At 35.8% G+C, this 26,916-nt stretch overlaps 3 protein-coding genes and 1 long non-coding RNA gene across 7 annotated transcripts; 3 read left to right on the top strand and 1 right to left on the bottom strand.

Moving 5' to 3' along the window:
* Positions 1-520: 520 nt before the first annotated feature.
* On the bottom strand, positions 521-2,449 carry LOC118046546 (uncharacterized). The gene is made up of 2 exons (XR_004687190.2): positions 2,083-2,449; positions 521-850 (listed from the first exon to the last, which is right to left on the bottom strand). It is a non-coding gene; the product is annotated as an uncharacterized lncRNA (long non-coding RNA).
* Positions 2,450-3,123: 674 nt separating this feature from the next.
* On the top strand, positions 3,124-7,009 carry LOC118046547 (spermidine synthase). The gene is made up of 9 exons (XM_035055495.2): positions 3,124-3,485; positions 4,420-4,496; positions 4,585-4,707; positions 5,370-5,474; positions 5,680-5,752; positions 5,833-5,904; positions 6,030-6,225; positions 6,473-6,599; positions 6,704-7,009. Exons 1-9 carry the CDS (start codon positions 3,317-3,319, stop codon positions 6,767-6,769), a joined length of 1,008 nt encoding a protein of 335 aa, XP_034911386.1. The 5' UTR covers positions 3,124-3,316; the 3' UTR covers positions 6,770-7,009.
* Positions 7,010-10,435: 3,426 nt separating this feature from the next.
* On the top strand, positions 10,436-16,819 carry LOC118046548 (putative potassium transporter 12). Of its 2 annotated transcripts, XM_035055497.2 has the most exons (9): positions 10,436-10,905; positions 11,608-11,836; positions 11,937-12,185; positions 13,053-13,103; positions 13,647-13,907; positions 14,733-14,785; positions 14,872-14,986; positions 15,110-15,364; positions 15,634-16,819. In XM_035055497.2, the coding sequence occupies exons 1-9, from the start codon at positions 10,615-10,617 to the stop codon at positions 16,680-16,682; spliced, it is 2,553 nt and encodes an 850-aa protein (XP_034911388.1). In that variant the 5' UTR covers positions 10,436-10,614; the 3' UTR covers positions 16,683-16,819. The 2 variants fall into 2 exon arrangements, with proteins under 2 accessions (XP_034911388.1, XP_034911389.1); XM_035055498.2 differs by lacking the exon at positions 11,608-11,836 and having other exon boundaries at positions 10,764-10,905.
* Positions 16,820-19,278: 2,459 nt separating this feature from the next.
* On the top strand, positions 19,279-26,281 carry LOC118046549 (potassium transporter 6). Of its 3 annotated transcripts, none has more exons than XM_035055500.2 (9): positions 19,279-19,632; positions 20,737-20,843; positions 20,926-21,421; positions 21,526-21,579; positions 22,388-22,648; positions 22,774-22,826; positions 23,534-23,657; positions 23,928-24,182; positions 25,016-26,281. In XM_035055500.2, exons 2-9 carry the CDS (start codon positions 20,805-20,807, stop codon positions 26,074-26,076), a joined length of 2,343 nt encoding a protein of 780 aa, XP_034911391.1. In that variant the 5' UTR covers positions 19,279-19,632; positions 20,737-20,804; the 3' UTR covers positions 26,077-26,281. The 3 variants fall into 3 exon arrangements, with proteins under 3 accessions (XP_034911391.1, XP_073268009.1, XP_034911390.1); XM_073411908.1 differs by lacking the exon at positions 19,279-19,632 and adding an exon at positions 19,754-20,103; XM_035055499.2 differs by lacking the exon at positions 19,279-19,632 and having other exon boundaries at positions 20,184-20,843.
* The last annotated feature ends 635 nt before the right edge of the window (positions 26,282-26,916 follow it).

The following is a 26,916-nucleotide window of genomic DNA, read 5'->3' as shown; positions in this document are numbered from 1 at the left end:
GCTACAAAAATTCACTATTGTCATCAACTTTTTTTTTTTAATTAATATGGATGTTTCAATTTACACGTACCTCAATTAATTTTACTGGCACTAAAGTTAATAATCATGTAAGACTTCAATGATTATCATATTAACAACCACAAGACTTGAAACTTAAGACTACAGGGAAATAAACTTTTGATCCTAAACTTTTATTACTAGATTACCTATCAGGATAGTTTATTTGCCATTTATTTTGATTTTGAAGAAAATGTGACAATCTATTTCATGTTATAACTTTTTAAAACTTTCATTTGTTTGATTAACCTTATTTAAAAGTAACCTTTTAAACATAAACCATCCCACCTTGTAATATCTATCTTAAATATTTAGAGTGTGTTTGTTTTTTTGATTGAGGATAAGATTTGTGCATAAAACTTATTAAAAAATCAAGAAAAAAATAAAAAAAACTAGTTCTTTACAGTTGAGTTTCATATATAATTATATCATACCTAATCTTAATCTTAATTTTAACCACAAAAACAAATAAACTCTTAATATATTTACCGTAAAAGGTAATTTTCTTCCCTGATTACACGCTAACATTCAGACCCTTTCTTCCCATACATTCTTAGGAACATGGTGATTACATCCATAGCCAACACTGCGGCTACAAATGCTTGTGACCTTATAAAGTGTTTCCAGGCCTGGCTAGAGAAAGGGAGGAGGGAGGGGAATCAAGTAATCATTTAAAGTTTCATGAAGCTATCACATTATTGGCTTTCTTAGACATGGTTTTTGGGCATAATTGAGGATTTTCCCGGCTCAAGCTTTCACCTCCTGCCACACATGGCTATGGAGCTCTCCTACCCTGAACATGAAAAAAAAGAAAAAAAAAGATAAGGAGTCGATTTCAAATCGTGGTATCCGAGGTGCCATTGAGCCTTCGTAGAGTCTTCCCATGATTTATCGACGAGTGAAAGACTGGATGGGCAGGCCGCGGTGGCCGGAGGGCATCTGTAGGTGGTGGGGAGATGGGTGAATGGTTAAGATTGAGAGTTGTTAGCCAAGTGAGTGATAAGATTTGTGATTAGCATGTTTGAATGTGTGGTTATAATTATTATTTAAAATGTTTTTTATTTTTTAAAATTATTTTTGACATCAACATATTAAAATAATATAAAAACAAAATAGAATATCAATTTTAAATAAATAATTTTTTTTTAAAAACACAAAAATAAATAACTAGTATAATAGCTTAAAATTACTTGAAAAAGAGTACCACGGCTTAAAATAATAGGCTAAAACTCAAGATAGATTGAAGTACATAGGGATAAATTATTATCACAAACCAATTCATTTTTAGAAATATGTTAGAAACATATTTTTTATATCGACTTAATATATTCAGAAAAAAAAAAATATTTTTTTTTTTGAAAAAATGACTAAGTTTTTGCACCAGAAAATTAGGGAGTAAGCAAAACTCCTTGATCATGGGATGAATTCATTACATGCCTAATTACTATCGTCAGACGAATCCCAAAAAACGTTTTAGTATTCAAGAAGTACCCACCATTTGATGCTTAAATCACGTCACGTGAGTTGAGTAATAATTATATGAAGGTTATTTTTAATAGAAATCATATCATATTTAATATTTAATGCATTATTATATTAAATACAAAACAATTAATAAAACGTTGATTTAGTGGTTAAAACATATTGTTATATCCCTATAAAAATAAGAATATAAACTCAATCTCTAAATAACACACTTATTAGAAGGATCAGCCACAAATTCTGAAACAAGACTACTCTCCCTTTTTTTAAAAATATCAGAATTCTCAAATAAAAAAAAAAAAAAAACACAAAACAGTGGATTTTAAAAAAACAAAACACCTTGCAGATGGTATGAATCAAGAAGCGACAATCATGTGAATGCCAACCCTGATTTACTAATATCATGCTTGGAAGTTGGAATTGTTTTTTTTTTTTTGGAAAAATATTAAAATTATATATATTTTTATTTTTTAAGAGTATCTTAAAATTATTTAAAAATATAAAAAAAATAATCTAAAACTAAAGAAATGAAAACATATATACCCAAACATAGCCTAAACCACCGTCCAAACAGGTACATGCTCCGAAGCTTTAAAGCGACAAAAGGCTGCAAAAAAGCTGAGAATCTCGAGAAAGAATAAGAACAAAAGAAAGGTGGTAAAGCAGAGGAACCTCATCCCAAAGTTCTCGAGCCCTAATCGATAGCCCCATCATTTTTCTCTGCAGCATAAACTTCATGCCATGATTCATCTCGGGGGCAAGGTCTCGGATCGAGAAGATAATGTTTTCAACACAAAAAGCGACAGGAACCGGAAAAAGAAAAAAAAAGAAAAAAGGAGCGTCTTTAAGCAGATTCTCTTCGGTGTCACCTCTAATGATATTATATGATTTTAATATAACCGCAGTGGCTTGTATTATTGCCATCTCTAGCCCCGAGTGTCAGGTGTTTGGATTACGCTATTTTAAAATTGTCGTCTTAATACATCAAATCAGAAAAGGATTCCGCTATTAAATTTTTTTACAAAGAAAAAATTATATTTTTTATCTAAATATATATTAAAATAATATTTTTTTATTTTTAAAAAATTATTTTTAATATTAATACATCAAAAGAATTTAAAAACATCAAAAAATATTAATTTAAAATAGAAAAAAATAAAAAAAATTTAAATTCTTTCAAATATATTTTTAAAATATAAAAATAAACAACTCAAAATAATTTGAATGATTTATAAACTAGCTTGAGAATATTATTGTTGCAAGAAAAATTGATGTATACAATTATTACCACAGCAGGCTATGAGGATTTATAGGAATGTGGTTGAAATTATGTGTTTTAAAAATTTATTTTAGTGTTTAAAATTATTTTTTAATATATTTTTGAATAATTTTTAGATAATTTTTTATTGATTAAAATTATTTTTTATTTTAATATATTTTTGATAAAAAAAAAATTAAAACAATATCTATTTCACTGTACCTCTAGCCATAAACTGTCTCTGACCCGAACATATTTGAAAAAAAAAAAGGTCAAACAAAAGGGCATCACACAAATATGGGAAAATAATAAAGTAAGATGCGGCTTCCCTTCCGTTTATAAGTTAACTACTCAACGTCGGCTAAACCCCTTCATTAGGGTTTTTTGGGTCTATCTCTCTCTTCCAGGGTGCTCCTCCTTTTTATTCCTTTCCACTTAGGATTTTTTTTTATATAAAACAATTCTTGGGAGTAAGGGAGGGTTTTAGGTGCGCTCCAGCAAGAAGAACAGAGAGTCTGTATGGCTGAAGAGAGTGTTGTTACTGATTTGCCAGTGAAGAGGCCAAGAGAAGATGAAGAGAATGGAGCCTCTGCTGCCACTGAAGCCATGGAGACAGAGACCAACAGTAACGATTGCATCTCCTCCGTTATTCCTGGCTGGTTCTCTGAGATTAGCCCAATGTGGCCTGGTATTTCTCTTCTCCAATACCCCTTCATTTTTTCTGGCCTCCTTTTCTCTTGCTTGCAACCAAGAATACCATGAATCTCGAAAAGGCTCAAGACGTTTTTTGTCCTGTATTCTTTGGAATACAAGATGATATGCTCATGTTGTTTTGCGTAGCTGTTTATCTTTTTGGGGATTATGTTTTTATGTTGTTATCCGAGTTGTTCGTTTTTTTGGTTGTTAAGGCAGTTTGCTTTGTATGAGATTATTATTATTTTTGTTTATACTTGATTGGCAATCATGTTGCTCCTTTTGTTCTGAGTATTTGCTATTCGTTTTGGTGTTCTTGTCCATGGCCTCACCCCCGGGATAATTTTTTTTCCCAGTATTTTTTTATTTTTTATTACAATCCTACTCTGGAATTTGCATTTTTTGTTGTCTAGACCATCAAATGTTCCAACACACCCTTAAACACTGAATTAAATAAAATAACCATCTAGATGATTGTACCTGATTGGCGGGAATTGGCTACCATCTGCTCTGTCTTGCGTGTCTTTGAATCTCAGTCATGTCAAATGATTCTTAAAAATCTGGTATATATGCAAGTGTTGGGAGTTTTGATACTAATAGGATTACCGAGAAAAGAACTAGCTTTGCATTTGCTAACAGATTGATGATTTCCTTCAACTTGCAATCCTCGTGTCATTCAATTGAGGCTAGCTCTGCAATCTTGAGTAAGGATACTTTGTATCATTTAGAATACCTGCTAAGCCCTTTTCTGTTCTGCACCTTCATGTATGTAATATTTGGCGTTTTTCTCTGTAATGTTATGCAAACCTTGAAGCCTGTTATCTTAGCCAACTATATCGTAAATCTTCCTGATAATTGCCCTAGTCTTTATGAACCCCACGTTTTTGAATTTTACGTCTTCTTATGAGATTCACTTTTGAAACCTGTAGGAGAGGCGCATTCCTTGAAAGTAGAGAAGATCTTATTTCAAGGGAAGTCTGACTATCAGAATGTTATGGTCTTTCAGGTATTTAATACTATGGACATGTGTTAATCTTTTTGTCTTTTTATATGTGCCAAATATAACATATATGCATCATGATACTCTTTTGCAGTCATCAACGTATGGAAAGGTTCTAGTTTTAGATGGGGTAATTCAACTCACTGAGAGGGATGAATGTGCATATCAAGAAATGATCACTCACCTTCCACTTTGCTCAATTGCTAACCCAAAGAAGGTATAGAATCAATGAATTGAATGGAAATGCATTTGCAATCATGAGTGCCATTTGAGCATTGTTACATGTATCATGACACATTTCAGTTAGCATTTCATTCCTGGTTGTGAATTTGTACCATCAAAGTGTAGTTGATGTGTTTAGGATATGCTGGTACGGAATGGGCCATCAAATGCTCATATTTAATTTCATGGAATGAGACATTAGAGATGAAATGCATGGTTTGGTTTGCTTTTGCCTTTTTTACCCTGAGCCTGTAGCAACAATTTGGTGTGGTAGCAATTTTACCACTAGTTTTTCAAATTTACATGTGTCCAAAGATGGAATTAGGACAGCATTTCTTACTGAGAAAGCAGCAAACATGTCAAATTGAGCCTTTAAGAACCATACCCGGAGGATTTGGAACTTAAAAGTAGAAGATGAAAGAGAAAGTCAAAAGACTTTTGACTTTGAGAATTGCCAATCTATAGAGGTTAGAAACAAAATTCTATTCAATGCTGTTGAACATGGGGTGATTATGCTGTGTTGATTGATGTGGTTTTATGTTCACTTGACTCCATTTGAGTTTTCTATCTCCAGTATTATTTATCATATTTACATGATGCTAAAACTTGGTTTTTCTGTTTTCTTTCAAATTCTTGACACATTTTTTTCTCCGTCAGGTTTTGGTTATTGGTGGAGGAGATGGTGGGGTCCTACGGGAAGTGGCTCGGCACTCTTCTGTTGTGCAGATTGACATATGTGAAATAGATAAGATGGTTGTTGATGTGAGTAGGACACTTAAAGCTTATTTCATGCTTTGTCTGTTCCTGGAACTTTTTATGGTTATATTAGCATTGAGTTGAGTTTGATCTCGTTAGAAGTGGTGCATTTTGCCTCTTCTGATTGAGCATGCTGTGTCGATTCCAATTATATATATGAAGGACTGTAAATTTTCAAGTGTCCCTTACATATTCTTTTTGTGTCTTCCAGGTTTCTAAAAAATTCTTCCCTGATGTATCAGTCGGGTATGAGGATCCCCGTGTGACTCTCCATATTGGTGATGGTATGAACTGCTTCTTCCTTGTCCCCCTCTTTTCTTCTCTTGCGAATTTATTTAACGGTCAAATTTATTTGAACTTGCAGGAGTTGCATTTTTAAAAGCTGTTCCTGAAGGTACTTATGATGCAGTTATAGTAGATTCTTCCGATCCAATAGGTAACAGCACCTCTGCAAGCTGTTGGAATTCTGTACTTATCATAGTGAACTTGAGAATTATCTTTTTTAATTTAATAGCTCTTGATGCCTTTTAACTTTCTAAACATTATATTTCCATCGCCCAGGTCCTGCTCAAGAGCTTTTTGAGAAGCCCTTTTTTGAGTCAATAGCAAAGGCTCTCCGTCCAGGAGGAGTTGTGAGCACACAAGCAGAAAGTATATGGCTTCACATGAACATCATTGAAGATATTGTGGCAAACTGCCATCAGATCTTCAAAGGCTCCGTCAACTATGCATGGACTACTGTTCCTACGTACCCAAGGTTTGTACTTATCCCCTGCTCTCTCTCCTGTAGTATCCTCGGTTTGCACATGTAACAGAGACCTCACACATAGAACAAAAGGCCCTCGTTACTTATCAAACCATCTCTTTCCAGCCTGATTCTTGCTTAGTTGTGTTTTATTTATTTTATGTATTTTTTGCTTGACGTTGTGCCTTTTCACAGTAAGTATATATATGCTGTGTATTCTTCAGTGCTAATGTTTGCTTGGATTTATTTATTTTTTCAGTGGAATGATTGGTTTCATGCTTTGCTCGACTGAGGGACCTGCTGTTGATTTCAAGCATCCAGTTAATCCTATAGATTCCAATGATAGTCAAAGCAAATCAAAACCCTTGAAGTTTTACAACTCAGAGGTGAGAGGCTCCATAGCAATGTGCTTTTCTTGAATTAGCCAATGTTTCCAATTTTCTCTGAATACTGCCGTTCTGTTCTTACCATTACTCCTTTCCATTTTCAGTTGCATACAGCGGCTTTCTGTTTGCCTTCTTTTGCAAAGAAGGTGATTGATTCAAAAGCTAAATGATAGAAAGTTGAAGATTAGTGGAGGAGCAGAATTCGAAGCTGTTGTCAGGTGTTGGCGTTCATCCTCTCAGAAAGATATACGGCAACGATTTATGGAATAAGTTGAGGTTTAAATTTATGTTCTCAGCATGGTTTAATAGGGAGAACTTGATACTTACCCACCATGAAACTATTTCCGAGATTTTGAAATTATTCTAAACTAATCAGGTAGACCTTTTAGTCGATATAATTCTTTTTTTCCGCCTGCCTCGTAAAACCTTCGATCATAATTTTGACTATCTGAGACTGTTGCGATAGTCAAGAAGCTTTTGATTCGGATTCGCCGTGTCGTTGTTGCTGGCCAATTAGGCTCGCCCTCTGGGGGAGCGGCTACCTTCGGTTACCTTGGCCTTGTACCACATTCGCTGGGTGGCGACCCCGGGAATAATCCCCCCTTCTTCCTCTTAACAACAACAACAATAATTAAAGCTTTCGGTTCTCATTTAGATTTTGCAACTCGGTGCCTAACATATACAATGAATCGCAAATCAGTTTCTAGCCCGTAAAGTTTCGCAGGTTTTCTTTTTTCATTTCCCCTTTTGGTATAGATTTAGGACAATCTCACCATGCTACACGATCAAAAAATATTTTTTAATATATAATAATAGAAATCGAGTGAGCTAACAAAACCAAGAGTGTGAGAAAAGTATTATAGCCCCACACTTGACGCATTGTGGATTATAACATGGCACTGATAATTTTGCCCTTTCAAAAAAACTCATCGGTTTTTGGTATTTTGGTTATTAGATAAATAAATGGGTTCAACTTGATATTTTTTTTTTTTTTACATAATAAAATGAGCTCATTGTCTTTAAAAATAAACTCGAACAACTGTTTTTGGGGGCATTTTTAGATTTTTAATTTTTAAAAGCATAGTGAAATTTCTGAATTTTCGTAGCAAGATTTCTCTAATTGAACTCCAAAGGATTTTTATATATATTTTCATCCAGATTTTTTTTCTTATTATAAGAGAAAGAACTTAAATTTTAATAAATATAAAATACAAAAAAATGTCTCTAGTGTCTATGCCATCAAATAAGCAGGACCACCTTGTTTAAATATAACTAGTTGGATGCTCGCGCTAAGTGCAGGTTTATTTTTTATTTTCATAAGAACTACTGTAAAAAATTATAATATAAAAATAATATTAATAATAATTGTTTTTCAAAATTTATTAATTATGCTAAAAATAATAATATTTATAATACAAATGATAATATTTTTTATATTCATACTATTAATTATAATAAAAATAAAAATATTTATAACATAAATATTATATTAAGAATTTCAAGTATGCTTACAACACAAATAATAATATTTATTATATCAATACTTTGAGTTATAATAAAAATAATAATATTTATAACACAAATAATAATATTTTTTATATGAACACTTTAAATTATAAAAGAAAAAAAATAATATTTATACCACACATTATTATGGGTGTGGATTAACACATATGTAGGTGGGTGTGGATGCCTCCAGGCCACCTTGGTTGTGGCCGTAGAACGTGTCCAGCCTAATGTGGGGGTGAGGTATTGACTCGTCTAGACCCAATCTGGGTATGGAAGTGGACGCCTTAAGACTTTTAATTATAATAAAAATAATTATAACACATATAATACTATTTTTATTATAAACAATAATATTATAATAATAATCTAAAGCGGGCACTTAGCGCTTAGTCTAACTTAGCACCACGTGGTGCTAGGCGACATTTCCCTAGCAATCAAACTTGAGTGCCATAAGGCGTTAGTGAGTGCTTGGGGTGAGCCATGTTGTGCATGCCCCACGTACAGACCTATTATAATAACATTATAATAACAATCAAACTTGGGGTGAATCAAGTTGTGCATGCCCCACGTACAGACCTATTATAATAACATTATAATAACAATCATTGGTTGCCAGGCTATGCCTATTTTTATTATAAATAATAATATTATAATAACAATGTAAAGCGAACACCTAGCACTTAGTCTAACTTAGCACCATGTGGCGCTAGGCAACATTTTCCTAGCAATCAGACTTGAGTGCTATAAGGTGCTAGTGAATGCTTAGGGTGAGCTAAGTAGTGCATACCCCACATATAGATCTAAGTGCCACATGGTGTTGGGGCTACCATAGTCAATCAAGCCTTTTACCTATACCTAAGCCCTAAGGTGATGTTGGGGCTTGCCTCATGCAATGACCCATCAAGCACCAGGTGGTGCTCGAGCTGCCCTGCGCAAGGGCAGGGTGCCTCATATGTTAGCTGACCTTGCAAGGGTAGCGCCAATATTAGGTGCCCGCCCCCAATGACCTACAGCTCAACCAAAACTTGTATTGAATATTTTTTGCTCTTTTCTTTAATACTAAATGCACCCTTGCAAAAAAAAGACAACCTCACCTCTTTTCCTCTTACCCTTACAACTTTTTGCATCAAGAGTTGAGTTGCTATTAAACTACTTCAATCTATATTAATGTTTATATAAAATAGACATTTAGCTCTTTTATTATGTTATCTAATATTTCACCATCTAACTATTTTAAAAATATTCAGTTCAGTGCACATCAAAATTTTTACTTCCTCGTGTCTTTATATATATTTTTTTATTTTTAAAAAATGATTAGACCCCCGTATAGCGTGGACTAAGAGGGAAAAGCAGTCAGCAGCCGTTTGGTAACAAAAAAAGGGAGTGCCTTTTTTGGTTTTAAGCTTGGCCAGGTCCGATATTGAAGCATCATTTTTGCGAAACACTTCGCAGAAAACCAAAAAGAGATAAAGAAAAACAGAAGGCTAAATACAAGACACCGAAAAACTTAAATTAATTTTTCACGAGAAAAAGCCAAACCCAGTTCATGTTCCTGCGCATTCAATCGAGAGAAGAAAAACCAGCTTGGGATTTAACAGTTATGACATGGCAAACATTACTATAACGTCTTCTCGGTATAAAAAAGAGTATGATGGACTGGACTTATGACTGAAAAGTCGTCTTCAAAAAAGGCATTATTATTATTATTGATACTTGTTTCCTTCCCTATTAAGATTACAAGAAATCACTGGGAAGAAATCTGGTCGTTTGCCCTTTTGAAGAACACTACACAGAAGCAATATGGAGTAACACCACACAACAACAACAACACAGGACCATTAGGGAGGACCTCTAACCTGTCGGAAGACAGGCTTGTCAATATCCTTTTCCAATTCAGGTATTCTTGGGCCAAAGCTTTTTGTTGAAGCTGTGCTAGAAGAAGGGACAGAAATGAGGGGGGGTTTTCACAGAGAATGAGAAGCTATTTTGCAGGGGTTTCAGAAGGAAAGAAAGATGGAGTATTCTTAAGAAATAATTTTCAATGTTAATTAAAATTGATTTTTTATAGAAAATTAGAGGCTCTATCATCTTTTTTTTTTTTTTGAAATAGATTTAACAGAATTTAACTTACAAGGTACAGATAAACTCTCTCTCTCAGAGAAAATAAAGTGTTTGTTAATGCGGTGACCCACGCTAACAAACGGGATAAAGGCAACCAAACGTCAAGTCATCGTGCTCCGTTACATTTAATAGGAAGGATATCTATTGGTGCGAATGTCTGAAATAACACTGCTTTTTGTCCGTTACTTATAATTGGTGTTGTTGTTATCTTCTTTGTCCCTCGTATTTTTATTGTTATTATTTTATATTATCTTAGCAACTCAAATTTAGTACCACTCAGTGTCTCCTAAAATCCAGTGCTACACCCTCCAATGACTGCTTCAATCTGTGATTACTGAATATATAATATAGGTTTTGTTCTTAAAGTGGGTGGTTTTGCAGAAATATGGAAGGAGATGATGATCGGATTGAAGAGAGCAGTGTGAGGTTGGTGGGTAGTAGTAACGATGGCATCGTTGATGGTGGTGGTGGTGGTGGTGGGGGTGTTGGCGAGTCGAGGTGGGTGGATGGTAGTGAAGTTGACTCAGAGTCACCTCCTTGGTCTTTGCTTGACGAGAATGATAGCGGTCCAGGGTATGGATCTATGAGGAGGAGGCTGGTTAAGAAGCCCAGAAGAGTTGATTCTTTTGATGTTGAAGCCATGGAGATTGCTGGTGCTCACCACCACCACTCCAAGGTACTCATAATTAAATTATCATCGCCATTTACTAATTACAATTTTTTTAATGGCTATCATACTTTTGCCTCGATGTATATTCGTGCTTGTGAAGTTGTAAATCGGGGCAAAATGCTATAAAATTGAGTTCCTCGTGAATTTTGTGAGTTGTGACCAATGATAAAGGTAGGGAATTGATAAACACCCCAATTATTATAGTTCGTGTAGTTTGCAATTTTCCCATTTATTGCCTTTTGTTTTGGAGTAAGCTGAGCATGTGAAAGGGTTTTATCAGTGGCGATTGTGGGGAAGAGCATTCAATCTGGCATGGTTTACCTCAACCTATGGAATTCATGACCACTTATCACAGACTGCAAAATTGTTCTTGGTCTGATTCTTCGTAGTTAGTTTAGCAAACATTTGGCGAGGACTAGAATATTTCCAGCTTATTCTACTAAAATACTTTGCGCAATTTTTAGAAATTCTATAAACAGCACCTTTTCTGCAGTCGTGCTTAGAATCCATGGAAAGAGAGCACGGCCAAAAAGGAGTTGGAAGGTGAGGAGCTTATATAAGTCCCAAATATAACTTCTAGGCACTCATAAAGATCCAACCCACTTTGACAAGCAGCCAAAAGTGGTTTGCTAGGATACAAAGAAAAATTCGCAAGTCCATGAGATCTGATTTTTTTCCTATTACTGAACCATTACTTTAATACATTAGGACCTTTCAATTTGGCAAAATCTTGCATTGGCCTTCCAGACACTTGGTGTGGTGTACGGTGACTTGGGTACAAGCCCTCTTTATGTCTTTACTGATGTTTTCAGTAAGGTGCCCATCAGGTCAGAAGTTGATGTCCTGGGAGCTTTATCCCTAGTTATTTACACAATTGCTCTCATTCCACTAGCAAAATATGTTTTTGTAGTGCTCAAAGCAAATGATAACGGGGAAGGTAAGAGATCTCTTTTCAAATTGATCAGTTTCTTCTTGCTTTATTGCTAGAAATCTCATGGACCATGTATTGATTAACACATCGATAATTCTGATTGCAGGAGGAACATTTGCTCTGTATTCACTGATTTGCAGATATGCAAAGGTCAATATGCTGCCAAATCGACAGCCAGCTGATGAAAATATTTCAAGTTTTAGGCTCAAATTACCAACTCCAGAACTGGAAAGGGCTTTAAACATAAAAGAAACCTTGGAGAAAAGATCATCCTTGAAAACAGTGCTTTTGCTTTTGGTTCTGACAGGAACTTCTATGGTCATAGGAGATGGTATTCTAACCCCCGCGATGTCAGGTACATCAATGTGTGTTGTGTCATTGGCAGGTAGCCAGCCACTAAACAGTATATGCACTTAATCAAAGTGTTTGGGAATTTTCTAATTGTATATGGTCTTACAATTTGTGGATTTCTATTTTCCACCCACCATTTAGAACCGGAGAATATTCAATAGTGAAGGTGCTATCAATCAAAAGCTATGAGATTTCATAAGAAATTGGAAATTCCTGCAAAACATTTCGTGAATGCAAACAAAATCTGAAGTTACTAGCCTCTTAGAAACTAAGCTTCTGAATATCACTAAAAAAGAAGAAGATAAGGTTCTGACTGTGCATGCTACATAACTGTGGGCATTTAAGGATTTCTCGTCAAAGTCCAATTTGATGAATTTATGCGAAGAACCAGGTAGAATTTACTGTTGGATAAATCACGAGTGCTGATTCATTGAAATCAAACGTATACAGTAAAAATGTTTTTGTTTGGCTTGCTTATCCGTGTGATAGGTGGAGTGGTTGCAACTTCCAAACAGGTGGAGGCTTTTGTTTAAGAGAACTATTTTTGTGGAAACATCATTTGCTGTTGATTTCATTTCAACATTAATCTAGAATTGTGTCTAGTAATGCATTTCATGTGCATCTGCAAAAGTGCTTATGGACTGAAAAGGCATCAATTTGATGCTTTCTAGGTCCAAAAGCACTTTGGAAATACATTATCAAACTAGGGGGATGAGGCCTTTTGAACTTGTTTGTTGGTGCTCTATATCAACAATCATGGTGGAGTGTTTTATTGCTATTTCAATGTTATTTTTATCTTATTTTTTGAAATAGAATCAATTCCGATTGACTAGAGTGACACTAATGCACAATCATGGCATCTCTCATGCAGTAATGTCTGCTGTGAGTGGTCTGCAAGGTGAAATATCCGGCTTTGGTACAAGTAGGTATCTTTTTTCTTGTTTTCTATAACTTCTCTAGATGCATGTGTTGTCACTTGACTGATTGAGGCCTGTAGTAAAGAACTGAAGAACTGAAATATTTATCATGGGTCACATATCCATATGTGATGTTATTAAAGTTTTTTTATACCTTTTTTTTTTCACCATGCAATGTTGTTGCAGTCTGAGAGCTCCCCTAGCATGTGTGAAATCTAGGCTTATATTGTGGACTACTTGTTTTGTTGGGCCAGCATGCACAAAAGGATAGCAAGTTTTATACAAATCTGATTATATTGGGGTGGATCCATGTTAGTAGGAAAGTTATTTTATTATGAATCCACTATATTGCTGGAATTAGCTATCTAGTTAACTCATTAGAATGCACTTTACTGTACATTTGTATTTTTTAACAAACAAAACAGAATAGAAACGATCCAATTCTGGGGAGACTTCCAATTATGTATCTTTTCTCTGGCTACTGTAGACGCAACCAATAATGAATTTTGGAACCAAAATAGCTCAAATCTCACTGGTTTTGTCTATAGGTGCTGTGGTGGTTGTCTCAATCATAATCCTTTTGGGACTTTTCAACATACAGCGGTTTGGAACTGGGAAGGTGGGTTTCATGTTTGCTCCTGTACTTGCTCTGTGGTTCTTTTCTCTGGGTGCTATTGGGATTTACAATCTAGTGAAGCATGATATCAGCGTCCTCAGAGCACTCAATCCAGCCTACATCTATTTCTTCTTCAAGAAAAACAGTAGTGCTGCTTGGTCAGCTCTTGGTGGTTGCGTTCTGTGCATTACAGGTGTGTACTGTCCTAAACTGTGAGCACTACTAGTGGGTTAGCTACATTCTTATCTTCCTCAGCTTCCCCGATCTTATCGGATCTACTGGAAACATCTTTCCTCAGTAAGAGAAGATGTACTCATCCTTGCTCATTGTTTTTGAAGTATGCTACCCACACTAGCAGGTTAGGAACCCTGGTTACTGTGTTAATCTATAGATTAACCCATATGAATTTAGCTGGCAAGTTGTCCACTGATTTTCTCCTGGTACCTGAACCTCTGGTGTGCTAATGTTTCCATATGACTGATAAAATTTCTCGCATATCAATCATTCCTGTTGTGAAAAAGTCTCTCTTGAATTGTTCGTTTAGGGACACAGGTCCCTATCAGTCATTGAATGAATAGACGCAGACAGGTACTGGTTCAAATCTGTTCTTGGTACAGGCATTTAGGTGATCCACTTCATTTCATTTTATTTTTATCTGTCCACATTGCTTCCTTTGACAGGAGAATGTTCTCCTGATCTGTTGCTTGCTTGCCTCTCTTACATCTCCTGTAACACATTGTTTCTTTAATGTTAGATATTATGTAGAAGTTCGGTGGTCTTGGTAATGCAAAGATGTGCTGATAGCGTAAATTAGGTGTTTTTTTTGGGCTGCTATATTGATTATTTCAAATTAGGTTTGGAGACAGCTACTATAAAGTACAAAGGCTGATTGATGCATCAGTCTTGCTTCAAAGTGAAAATGACAACCAACCTTTTCTATTCCATCTTTGAGCTTGTCATGTGGTATTGTAGAAAAGATACCTGTTTGATGCCACAACTTGTCTGTATGTCGTTTCAGGAGCTGAAGCGATGTTTGCTGACTTAGGGCATTTTTCAGTACAATCCATACAGGTTTAGTTCTGCTTCCTTGAATTTCTTCTCTTTCTTGAAGATTCACTTCATATATTTCGCCTAATTACTCTTTTCTGCTTGCACAGATTGCCTTTACTTGTGTAGTGTTTCCCTGTCTTCTCTTGGCATACATGGGCCAGGCTTCATATTTAATGAAATATCCTGATTCTGCAAGCAGAATATTCTATGATTCTGTTCCAGGTGACTTTTGCCACTAGAATGAATACTAACATTAGTTTATTCCCCTTCTAAATTGTCTCAAATCAAAATGTCTATATGCTGAATGTAAATTTTGACACGGTTCCTAAATCTCATGAATAACAGAGAGCCTGTTCTGGCCAGTCTTTGTCATTGCCACACTCGCTGCCATGATTGCCAGCCAAGCAATGATATCTGCTACGTTTTCATGTGTTAAACAAGCAATGGCTCTTGGATGCTTCCCAAGGCTGAAGATTGTTCACACCTCAAGGAAGCTGATGGGCCAGATTTATATCCCTATCATCAATTATTTTCTAATGATAATGTGCATCATTGTGGTTTCCATCTTTCAAAGTACCACGGATATTGCCAATGCATATGGTTAAGTATTTTCCTGCTTCTCCATCTTCAAAAAGTGTTCTTTTTTCCACATTCAAAATTTTCCTTGGAAATTTTCTGGAGTAGAAAACCCTGCTGGTGCCAAATGATTTCCAGTTGGAAAATTGTTGCTTTCCAATATAGCATGTTAAGTCGTTTTTAAATCTTCCCCTGTAAATCTAGTGATTTCCTTGAAGAGAGTGACTGGGTTAATACTCGTTACTAATCCTACAATTCTGGGCTTTCTAATGGAACTTGTGTTGTTCTTGCAGGCATAGCTGAAGTTGGTGTGATGATTGTGAGCACCACGCTGGTCACACTTGTGATGCTACTAATTTGGCGGACCAACTTGTTTTTGGCTTTGTGTTTCCCGTTAGTGTTCGGATCTATTGAGCTCATTTACTTGTCTGCAGTTCTATCGAAAATCTTAGAGGGTGGCTGGGTTCCGCTTGCTTTTGCTATGTTCTTTCTATGTGTGATGTACACTTGGAATTATGGGAGCGTGTTGAAGTACCAGAGTGAGGTACGAGAGAAGATTTCCATGGATTTTATGCTTGAGCTTGGCTCCACCCTTGGAACTGTAAGAGTTCCAGGAATCGGATTGCTGTACAATGAGCTTGTCCAAGGTGTTCCCTCAATTTTTGGGCAGTTCCTGTTGAGCCTTCCAGCAATCCACTCTACTATAGTATTTGTTTGTATCAAGTATGTCCCTGTTCCAGTAGTTCCTCAAGAGGAAAGGTTTCTTTTCCGAAGAGTTTGTCCAAAGGACTACCATATGTTCCGCTGCGTTGCCCGATACGGTTACAAAGATGTCAGAAAGGAAGGTCACCATGTGTTTGAGCAACTTTTGGTGGAAAGCCTTGAGAAGTTTCTGAGAAGAGAAGCTCAAGATCTTGCCATCGAGAGCAATTTGAACGAGTACTTCGATGATGTTTCCGAGAGGTCAAGGGATTCTGGAGCTGCGGGTGGTCATGGGACAGATGAACTTAGGGTTCCTTTAATGCTTGATCAAAGACTGGAAGATGCAGGAAGTTCTATTTCCGAAGAAACTTCCTCGGCATTTCCCTCTAGTGTTATGTCCCTGGATGAAGACCCAAGTCTGGAGTATGAGCTTTCAGCACTTCGAGAAGCAATGGATTCGGGATTTACTTATTTACTGGCTCACGGGGATGTGAGGGCAAAGAAAAACTCTTTTTTCTTCAAGAAACTGGTTATTAACTACTTTTACGCATTCTTGAGGAAGAACTGTAGAGCTGGTGCTGCTAATATGAGTGTACCCCACATGAATATCTTGCAAGTCGGGATGACATACATGGTCTAAATCGTTTTTATCATTCAAGACTGTCTGGTATTTTTTTGTCCGTGTTAGCTACCCGTTGCAGTCTCTCCACTTGAAGCTTTAAATTAAACTTGCGGAAACAAACAATGAAAAATAATAATATTAGCATTACAGTTGCATCTGGGTGTATTGTAGCGTTCTTGATGAATTGCTTCCCGACCTGCTTGCCTTCTTCTAATATGGTCATCTCCATATAACCTTTCAAGTTTCAACTCGGATCAACAAATGATTCTGTGGATCATTTCATTTGGTACGCTATGAAAGACTCTCGAGACATGTGACATGCTATGTCTCCCTCATTCCCCTGGACTGGAAGCTTCCCGAAACAATGCTCTTGTTCTTTCTTCGGAAGTGTCTCGAGCCATTAAATGGTCTGGTGCATGTTTTCTTCCAGCAGATTAAAACTTGCGCTCCGAGTGCTGACGATGATGAAGAATCAAGATGTAGAACCTAGCCTCTAGATTTTATTGATGTCTACGGGATGTCGGTCTAGGTCTAATGAACGTGTAGACAAATCGAAGTCCAAACTTCGAAGTAAGCTATACGGTGGACCTTTCTCCTTTCTTTTCCTCTTCACTTTTTCGTTATTGGCATCCTTTCTTTTAACATTTCTGGAGTGGAATCAAAACAAGTGGTGGAAAAATAGTTGGATCCCGGGGTCGATTTTTTCTTGTCTTTTCCTAAAAAGAAAAGGCATAAAGACATTACCAGTCTAACTTTGCTTATCCTCACTGTTTCGAAGCATCAGCGTCAAGAGGTGCCATTTGCTCTCGGATGGATGCATTATGCATACGCAACTTGGAGGAGTCTTCGTCATGGAAGTCTTCTGGCACGTTCCAGAAATCAAATTTTAATTGCAGTCAGAGTGGCGGATGGATCACTGCTGACACACACACACACACACACACACACACACGTAGACACAGACTTGCCTCTCAGAAAACACAATTATTGTTTAGACGTGCCATGTAGCAGTCATCTTTAACACCTTTTTCTTTGCAAAATGAAAACTCGGGATCCTGTAACGTGGTCCAGAATCTTCCTGCACTTGATTTAGTAAATTAACAGGAAATAACCAGCTTGAATTTAGAAAGACTATCCATGAACAGCTGAATATTCAAACAAAGAAAGAAAATCAAAGAGGATTTAATGGATCTAAACCATCATAGTATAATAAATATTAAGTGGTTTATGAGTTAACAATAAATAGCTGGTTTTCTTGAGGTAGAGAAAGCTATAATTTATCCATCATTCAAGAAAGCCCCTTTATCTGCCAGAATATTCCATTAAGCTACATAATATTCTTAAGAAATTACACTCCAACAAGAAACTATTACGATATACCCAATATTCATTCACTGAAAGATCATAATTATTATGATAATACTTAATAAATTCCAGTTATATATATTTTTTACTTATTTCTTGCAGTATTTGCTCATGGTCACGCAATAATTAAGTATTACTCTAGATAATGTACGTTTTCACTGTATAAAGCTTCATTATTATCTTTTATATATATTATTATGGATGAATTGTGCAAGATTTGAAATGAGCATTATCCGCTCCAGTTACAAACAAAAAAAAGGTTAATCACGCAAGCTTTGATAAAATAGACCAAGTGGGCAGGCTTAGCGTTTCAGACTAAGCAGTGCCTTCCTTTTATTTTATTTTTTTTCTCTAATTTTTTTAATTTATATTTAAATTAGTACTCCTTTTCTTTTATTTTATTTAGACAATATATTTTAAATAATGATTATTTTATTAGTTATACATTTAAATTTAAAAAATTTCTCCAATTCATTTTTTTTTATGGATGGATTTTTTTTAAAATAAAAAAATTAGATAATATTTTAAATATGCATTACCTTACATGATGTTTTTTATTTTATTTTATTTTATTCAATCAATTTAATTTATATCACTATTTTTATTATTGTTTGCTTAAATAAAAAAAAAGTATTTTAAAATTTATTATCTTATGAATTGGTATAATATAATAATATTTTTGCACTCCACATTAATAACCAAAGAAGTATGTTCATTTGGCATTATTAATCTGGTAAAAAATAAATACGTCTTCTCCTATTTTGTTAACACAGTAGATTGATTTAATTATTCTTGAAAAGAAAAGGAAAAAAAATAAACTAATGACCAAACGCTTTTTAGTATCTTCACTTTTTTTCAGAACAATAAAATAACTAAAATATCCACACAAGCCGGATAAAAGCCGCATTAAATATCTTTCTTTATCTATTTTATGTTTGGTATTATATTTTAAAAAAAATTATTTTTTCATTTTAAATTAATATATTTTTAATATTTTTAGATTATTTTAACATATTAATATTAAAAATAAAATTTTAAAAATAAAAATATATATTATTTTAATATATATTAAAATAAAAAATACTTTTAAAAAACAATCACAACTTTTAAAATAAATATTTAATATTTATTTTGCATGTGTCCCTAATTTACCAGTAGTAATAACGTGCGCACCCAACCAAATATTTTCCCGCTTTTTACTATTATTATATATATATCCTGAATTCAGGCTTGAGAGTACTCTAGTTGGATTGGGAACTTCTTTTACCACAGCAAGAAGTTTTCAAAAGCCAAGTGATTTCTCAAAGATCCTTCCTCGAGTCAGCTAAGAACCCTAACTCCATCTCTGGTCCAATCACGAGAATTTCATTCTGTAAATTTGAAGTTACTAATTTAAATGTTTGTTAGTCTAAACAACTCAGTAAATATCCACTCTGTCCCACAGTTGATCGGCTAGCGTCACATCCACTCCGGTCACTCGTCACATCCACTCCGGTCACTCGTCACACTTTCCATCTCCTCTCACTAATCCCCGTGCTAGAAACCTCCGAGGCTTTGGTGGGTTTCTTGTTTTGGCAAAGATATGGAGCTATCCTAACACCAGGTAATTAGGGTTTTTCTATCACCGCCCCAATTAAATACTGCCATATAATCAATAGAATTAGATTATTTCATGTTAGAAAAATTTTTAATAATAATAATAATAATAATCAGTGCTCCATTGCTCTGCTTCACATGTTTGTTGAGGGAATCCTTACAGATGCACGTAATCGTGCTACTCTTTCTTCCTTCTTTTCCACTTGTTTGTTGAGAAACAAAAATCTATAAAAAATCAAACACATGCAATCCATTTTTATCTCTTGCAACAACATGTTTCGTGTCAAACACCACTCCGACATGATTTACATAAAGCTAAGGAAGGAGGAGGAGACAGAAGCCAACGGAGTTTTCAAAAGATGCCCGAGTCTGATTATGCGGGCTCATTTGGAGCGCACATCAGGACTGCACCACCCTTCGCTCCACCTGTTCAAATCACAATAGAGTTCTCGATATAAATTTATAAAGAAAAAAAGAGGTAAATAATAATCACTTGGTTTTGAGCATGATTATAACTTAGTTCTTTGTATTTGAAAAACCACAAACTAGTCCCTTAGTAATCTAACTCATGTTCTTCTCTAAACGAGCACGACGCTAGTTTTCTATCAGAGTTTAAATTTTCAAAGGGTGAGTTTGGTATGTAGCAAGAAAACAAACTGATATTTTCAGTAAGACAATGTTCAACGGAGAGTGAAGAGCTTAAGCCGTAGATTTTGTTCAAAAAGGACTGGGTTATAATTGCAATAAAATCCCAGGGACTAAAAAAGTAATTTACCATAAGAAAATGCCCTCTGAATGAGGAAACAAGAAAAATCCTCACCACCTAATTTCTTTCTTGCTTTTTTTGTTTTTAGTTTTTTGCCTTTTCTTGTAGGAATGAAAGCACTACCTAATTATGTCTCTCTCAAAGCTTTTTTCTCTCTTAAAAAAGGCACGCAACACATTTATTTTAGCATTTCGTGCTTCTGCTTGTGATGCTTTATTCGTGGTTGTTCAACTGCTCTGCTGTCGACATTCAGCATTAGTGCTCTGTTCTCAGCCAAATGAGGAGAACAGATATCTTTACCTTGGCCGGCAGTTTTTCAAATTAAATCTCCTCCATTTTTGTTAGTTTTGAACAAATGGGTCATCGTCGAAACGAATATTACAACCTGTGAATGCTTCCCTCTCAGTCCCATCATGGATCTGGAATCTGGGGTTTTTCAAAACCATGTGAAGGTGACTTCTTTTTTTAGTATTATTATTAACCTTTGTTGCAGAAGAAGAATCATGTATGTATTTTTTTTTGGGTGTGTTTCAGAAAGAATCATGGAAGACAGTGTTAACTTTGGCATATCAAAGTCTAGGAGTTGTGTATGGAGATTTAAGTACTTCGCCGCTGTATGTGTACAAGAGCACGTTTGCTGAAGATATTCAACATTCTGAGACAAATGAAGAGATTTATGGCGTGCTCTCTTTTGTTTTCTGGACCCTCACCTTGGTCCCTTTGTTAAAATACGTGTTTATAGTGTTAAAAGCTGATGATAATGGTGAAGGAGGTACTTTTGCTCTCTACTCCTTGCTGTGTCGACATGCCCGAATCAACTCACTCCCCAATTGCCAGGTGGCTGATGAAGAGCTCTATGAGTACAAGAAGGATGCTGCAAATACTTGTTTGACCCCAACAACTACTTTTGGATTAAGATTGAAATCTACTCTCGAGAAGCACAGGGTGTTGCAGAGGTTCTTGCTTTTGTTGGCTTTGATTGGGACTTGTATGGTCATTGGTGATGGTGTCCTTACCCCTGCGCTTTCTGGTAATCATCACTTATTAGATCACTTCTAGCTTGTAAACTTTTTGTTTTTATTTTTTAGGCTCCAATTGTATTGTTTGTGTGACTGTTGAATACCATACGTACAGTTTTCTCTGCGGTTTCTGGCCTTGAGCTTTCCATGGCAAAAGAGCATCACAAATGTAAGATACTTGCCGCTTCTTTTCGCATTTTCTGTTTTGGAATTCCAATGTCCTTTTTCAATGAATACGATTCCATTCTTTGTAGTAGATTAATTATGGTCAACTGGCTTGAGTGGGTAAGGTTACTGCTTTTGCTTTCTCTCAAGGTTTCTTCTGGAAGTTCTCTTCATTGGAGTGCCTTTTGGTTGGAATTCAATGCCGTGATAAGCAATTCGGAGCTCATCTTTGTGCCTGAGTTATTCTCTAGGTTTCGTCAACATCATAATGCGTCCTGTTGTCTTGATTTTATTTTTCTTGAGAACTTGTGAAACTTGCTTATTTTCATGTCTATGTAAGTAAATATGCATCCTGTTTGCCAAAATCGAAGAACTGCAGGATGGATCTCCTGATTCTACTTTGTCAATTATGCAAAATTGTGCCAATTAATATGCTAAACTGGCATTTGTTTGGCACAACTCTAGAATTTGATCATGCTAGATGAACTCTTCATCTCTCTCCCCACTTTATTTTCTCTAAAATATTTAATGCGAAATAATGTGCTTGATTGGAAAATTTTCCATTGCTGCGATGCTCAATAAGGAAAAAAATAATGTTGACAAATTCAAATTGAAATGCAGAAAGTACGACAAATGTGACCATCCTGTAGAAAAATGCCAAACAGAATTTCCAAGTTTGAAAAAGCAGTCTCTTTCATATGAGGCTGCCTCTTTTCTTATTCGTACTGCTATCACCATCGGCACTGTGCATACCATACATGACTTGCCTCTTACTGTGATATTGCCATCTGAAAAATTCAATAATTTTGCAGATGTGGAAGTTCCAGTTGCGTGCACCATACTCATTTGCTTGTTCGCCCTTCAGCATTATGGCACCCACAGGGTTGGGTTCTTGTTTGCACCAGTTGTTCTCATGTGGCTTTTGTGCATCAGTGCCATTGGGATATATAACATCATACACTGGAATCCTCATGTTTATCAAGCTCTATCACCCTACTACATGTACAAGTTTTTGAGGAAGACTCAACGAGGAGGTTGGATGTCCTTGGGTGGGATTTTGTTATGTATAACAGGTATTATTGGATTGACTACTTCTTTTAGGCCATTTACAAGCAAAGAGGAAGCCAAGCCATAATCAATGGAACATCCTTCGGTAACCATCCTCTTGGTTTTTTTTTTTTGTTTTTTTTAAATACAGGCTCAGAAGCTATGTTTGCTGATCTTGGACACTTTTCTCAATTATCAATCCAGGTATATATACTCGTAAAGAACTCAATTCTACTTAGATGAAGCTTTCTGTACTGAATTAAGTTGGTTTGCCTGTCACAATATTAGTTGTCAGATCTACTACTTTCATTCTGCATCACTTGCTCTTACAGGGCAGCAAGTTGATTTATGTGGTTTGAGCTTTGTGAGTTCCTATCTTGCATTATCTCGATGCCCTACTAGGATTTTGATCGTGCAATTGTAACTGTAAGTAACTAATGGAATTAATGAGTATTTTGGTTTAGTTTGGGGTTGTGGCCTAGGGTATTTCATTTTTCTCTTGTCACCAAGTTCTGTCTCCTCCTCCTAAATTCTTCTTGCGACACTACCCCCAGGTACTTTTCAGTTTTCACAGCTATAATGACATCCCATTTTCTACAAAACAAGTTCCTAAGCTACTTTGATTAAGCATTTACCAAACTCTAGCTCACCATGAATCCTGTGTGGCACAATACTAAATCTCCCTGCATACAGTTTTGGACAAGATACATAATTTATTTTTCTTTCATGATATCAGAAGAAGCACTCAGAGTCTTGTTTTCCAGCATAAAATAGAACTTAAAAAAATTATTCCCATTCAAAAAGTAATATAGAAATAAATGAGTGTAAAAGAAAAATAATATTGTTAGGATTAAATGACCTGAAATTACATTAGTCAATGCCTTATTCTAAAAGTTTTTCATGTCCTGCAGATCGCTTTCACCTCCTTGGTTTATCCATCATTGATTCTTGCATATATGGGACAAGCTGCATACCTATCTCAGCATCATGTTATTGATAATGATTACCATATTGGATTTTATGTGTCTGTTCCAGGTAGGCACCTTTAAGATTTCTTCAAGAAAATTATATTATTTGGATATGACTAATGCTATTCTTCTGGAAATAAGTTTTCTGAATCAATTTCCTGAGTAATGTGAACCATTGGTGGGAATCTCACTGGTGGGTCTCACAAAAGACCAGGCATCAAGTGGCTTGGTACTTTTTAGGAAACTCATTCAGGACAAATATTTCAAGACAGATAGCATAATTCTTTGGATAATTTTGCAAGTTGACTGACCAGAATTACCAACGTTGATGTTCCAGGTAAATTACGATGGCCAGTTTTAGTTATAGCCATCCTTGCTGCAGTAGTAGGAAGCCAAGCCATAATCACTGGAACATTCTCTATAATCAAACAGTGCTCTGCTCTGGGTTGCTTCCCAAGAGTCAAAATAGTTCACACATCATCCAAAATCCATGGTCAGATCTATATCCCAGAGATAAACTGGACTTTGATGCTGTTGTGCTTGGCTGTTACTATTGGTTTCAGGGACACAAAACGTCTGGGTAATGCCTCAGGTACGACCATTAACAATATTGAACACAAGTGTGTGGTCCTTTTCTGTGCACAGCAATCTAATACGCATATTGTTTGTTCATTTAAACATCCTTTGTGCTGTGGGAACTTTAGGTTTTAGCTTCAGCTTGCGGCATGTTATTCAAAGAATCATAAATACATGTCTGCTACTTAGTTGTTCAGTACCAGCTACCAAAGGGCATTTGCCATGAGATTGGCCTTGATGAATGCAACCATATCTCTTTGAAATCAGATTATTTCTTTTGATGATAATATGTGAGAGGTATTGTGTGAATTGAATTTTCCAAATCTAACTATACAAGTTTCAATGCGAAGACTTTACACCAGCCAATTCATGGTACCAGTAGTAATTTGTGCCAAGAATGCTGTAGCGAGGAAGGAGCCCATTATCCTACGTGTAAGAGTCTAAAGATCAATGAACTCTAGCATCCAAATGGCAGGGGCATTACATGAAAGTCCATAGACTATTCTGTCTGCATGAGGAGCCATTCAATTGTATGTATGCAGATGCATGAATCGACTGTTTGTGCAGTAGTGTAGCAAGCATATGACAAGAAAGAGAAGCTAAATTTATCCATTTGAATTCATTTAAAACTTTTAAATGAAACCTTAATGTGATGTGAAAGAACTCGCCTAGATTTAGTTTGCTAAAATGGTAGGATTTGGGGTTTTATCCAAATGAATTCCAAGATATTGATCTGCTGATTCTGAAGCGTTCTAAAATCTCCCATAATGCTTCATAAAAAAACAGCTTGCATGAAAGGATTGACTGAAATTTCATTACTTTTTTATTTCCTTGCTTATTTTGAAACAGGTTTGGCAGTTATAACCGTCATGCTAGTTACTACATGCTTGATGTCTCTGGTTATCGTCTTATGTTGGCACAAGACTGTCTTCCTTGCAATATGCTTTGTATGCTTTTTTGGCACAATTGAAGCTCTTTACTTCTCAGCTTCCCTCATAAAGTTCTTGGAAGGGGCCTGGGTCCCTATTGCCCTCTCATTCATATTCCTGATCGTTATGTGTGTGTGGCACTATGGTACACTCAAAGCATACGAATTTGATGTCCAAAACAAGGTCTCCATCAACTGGCTACTTAGCTTAGGTCCCAGCCTCGGTATTGTGCGTGTTCGAGGAATTGGCCTCATACACACGGAGCTGGTGTCTGGAATCCCAGCAATCTTCTCCCACTTCGTTACCAACCTTCCAGCATTTCACCAAGTCCTGGTATTCCTCTGCATCAAATCTGTCCCTGTTCCACATGTTAGAGCCAAGGAACGGTTTCTAATAGGGCACGTTGGCCCGAGAGAATACAGATTATATAGGTGCATTGTGCGGTATGGATATCGTGATGTTCACAAGGATGACATGGAGTTTGAGAAGGATCTTGTATGTAGTATAGCAGAGTATATACGCACAGGGAACGCTGAGCCGAATGGTGCAAGGGATGAGATGGAGAGTGAAGATGACAAAATGACAGTAGTTGGAACATGCTGTACTCATACAGATGGAATCCAATTGAGGGAGGATTATGTTGACAAAATAGAGTCAGCTGGTACCTCAGAGTTGAGGGAGATTAGGTCCCCACCTGTGATGCAACCTAGGAAAAGAGTTAGATTTATAGTACCAGATAGCCCGAAGATTAACAGAGGTGCTAGGGAGGAGCTGCAGGAACTTATGGAAGCTAGGGAAGCTGGGATTGCTTACATACTAGGGCATTGTTATGTTAGAGCCAAGCAAGGGTCTAGCATGCTGAAGAAGCTTGTTGTAAATTATGGGTACGAGTTTTTGAGGAGAAACAGCAGGGCACCGGCCTATACACTAAGTGTACCACATGCATCTACTCTGGAGGTGGGGATGGTATACCGTGTCTAATCTTTTTTCGTTTTAAATACAGGATAATAAACCTGTCATGTACATCTTGTAATGTTGCGTGGTAGATCATAAAAAAGCCAATGCAGTGAACAATGTGGTTGATGATGGAGCTCTTTCTCTTGCGCAGTTAAGATGTTTCCTGATCACTTACAATTGGCCTCTTTACAAGTGTTGAAGGGTCTTTCGAAGGAGCAATTTTTGCACTGATGCTTTCTCTCTGTTTTTATTTTTTTTTGGTCTTTTTTATTCCCGTCATTTTATGCTCCCCTTTTATTTTATTTTAATTTGCTTTTCCTTTAATTTTTCGAAACTCCTTTTTCATTTCCTAATTGGGTCTGTGAGGTGTTGGTGGAGTCCTAACTTGCCGTGTTTCATATTTGTGGAATAAGTACAGGTTGGTCCCTTAATGTTTCAGTTCTTTTCAAATTAGGATTCTACTTGGATGGCGTTTCCTGCAGCCACGTAATGAAATGAAGGGATGGTGGGCTGGTGATGTTATAAAATAGCTTATATCTCATACTGAAAAGGTAAAAGACTGTTGTATTTTATAAAGGGATAGATATTAAATCAATAATTGGATGTTGGAGGGAAGAAAAACAAATTTAGATTATATATATATATATATATATATGATAACACTTGACATCATGTAAAACAGATTTTTAAAAAAATTAATTAATTATATATATGACAACTCTTGTTAAGTCATTCAATTCATTTATTCGATGGATATTATTTTTATTATAAATATTAATTTGATACCGACAAAAGCTATTAAGAAGACAATCTTCTTCTCTTCCAACATGGCGGCCACACTTTAGACGGCCAATATAAAGAAGA

The sequence above is a fragment of the Populus alba genome, chromosome 10, assembly GCF_005239225.2.
Source record: "Populus alba chromosome 10, ASM523922v2, whole genome shotgun sequence".
NCBI classification, from domain to species: domain Eukaryota; kingdom Viridiplantae; phylum Streptophyta; class Magnoliopsida; order Malpighiales; family Salicaceae; genus Populus; species Populus alba.
Note: the sequence above shows the minus strand (reverse complement) of the source record. Positions and strands in the feature narration are given on the sequence as shown.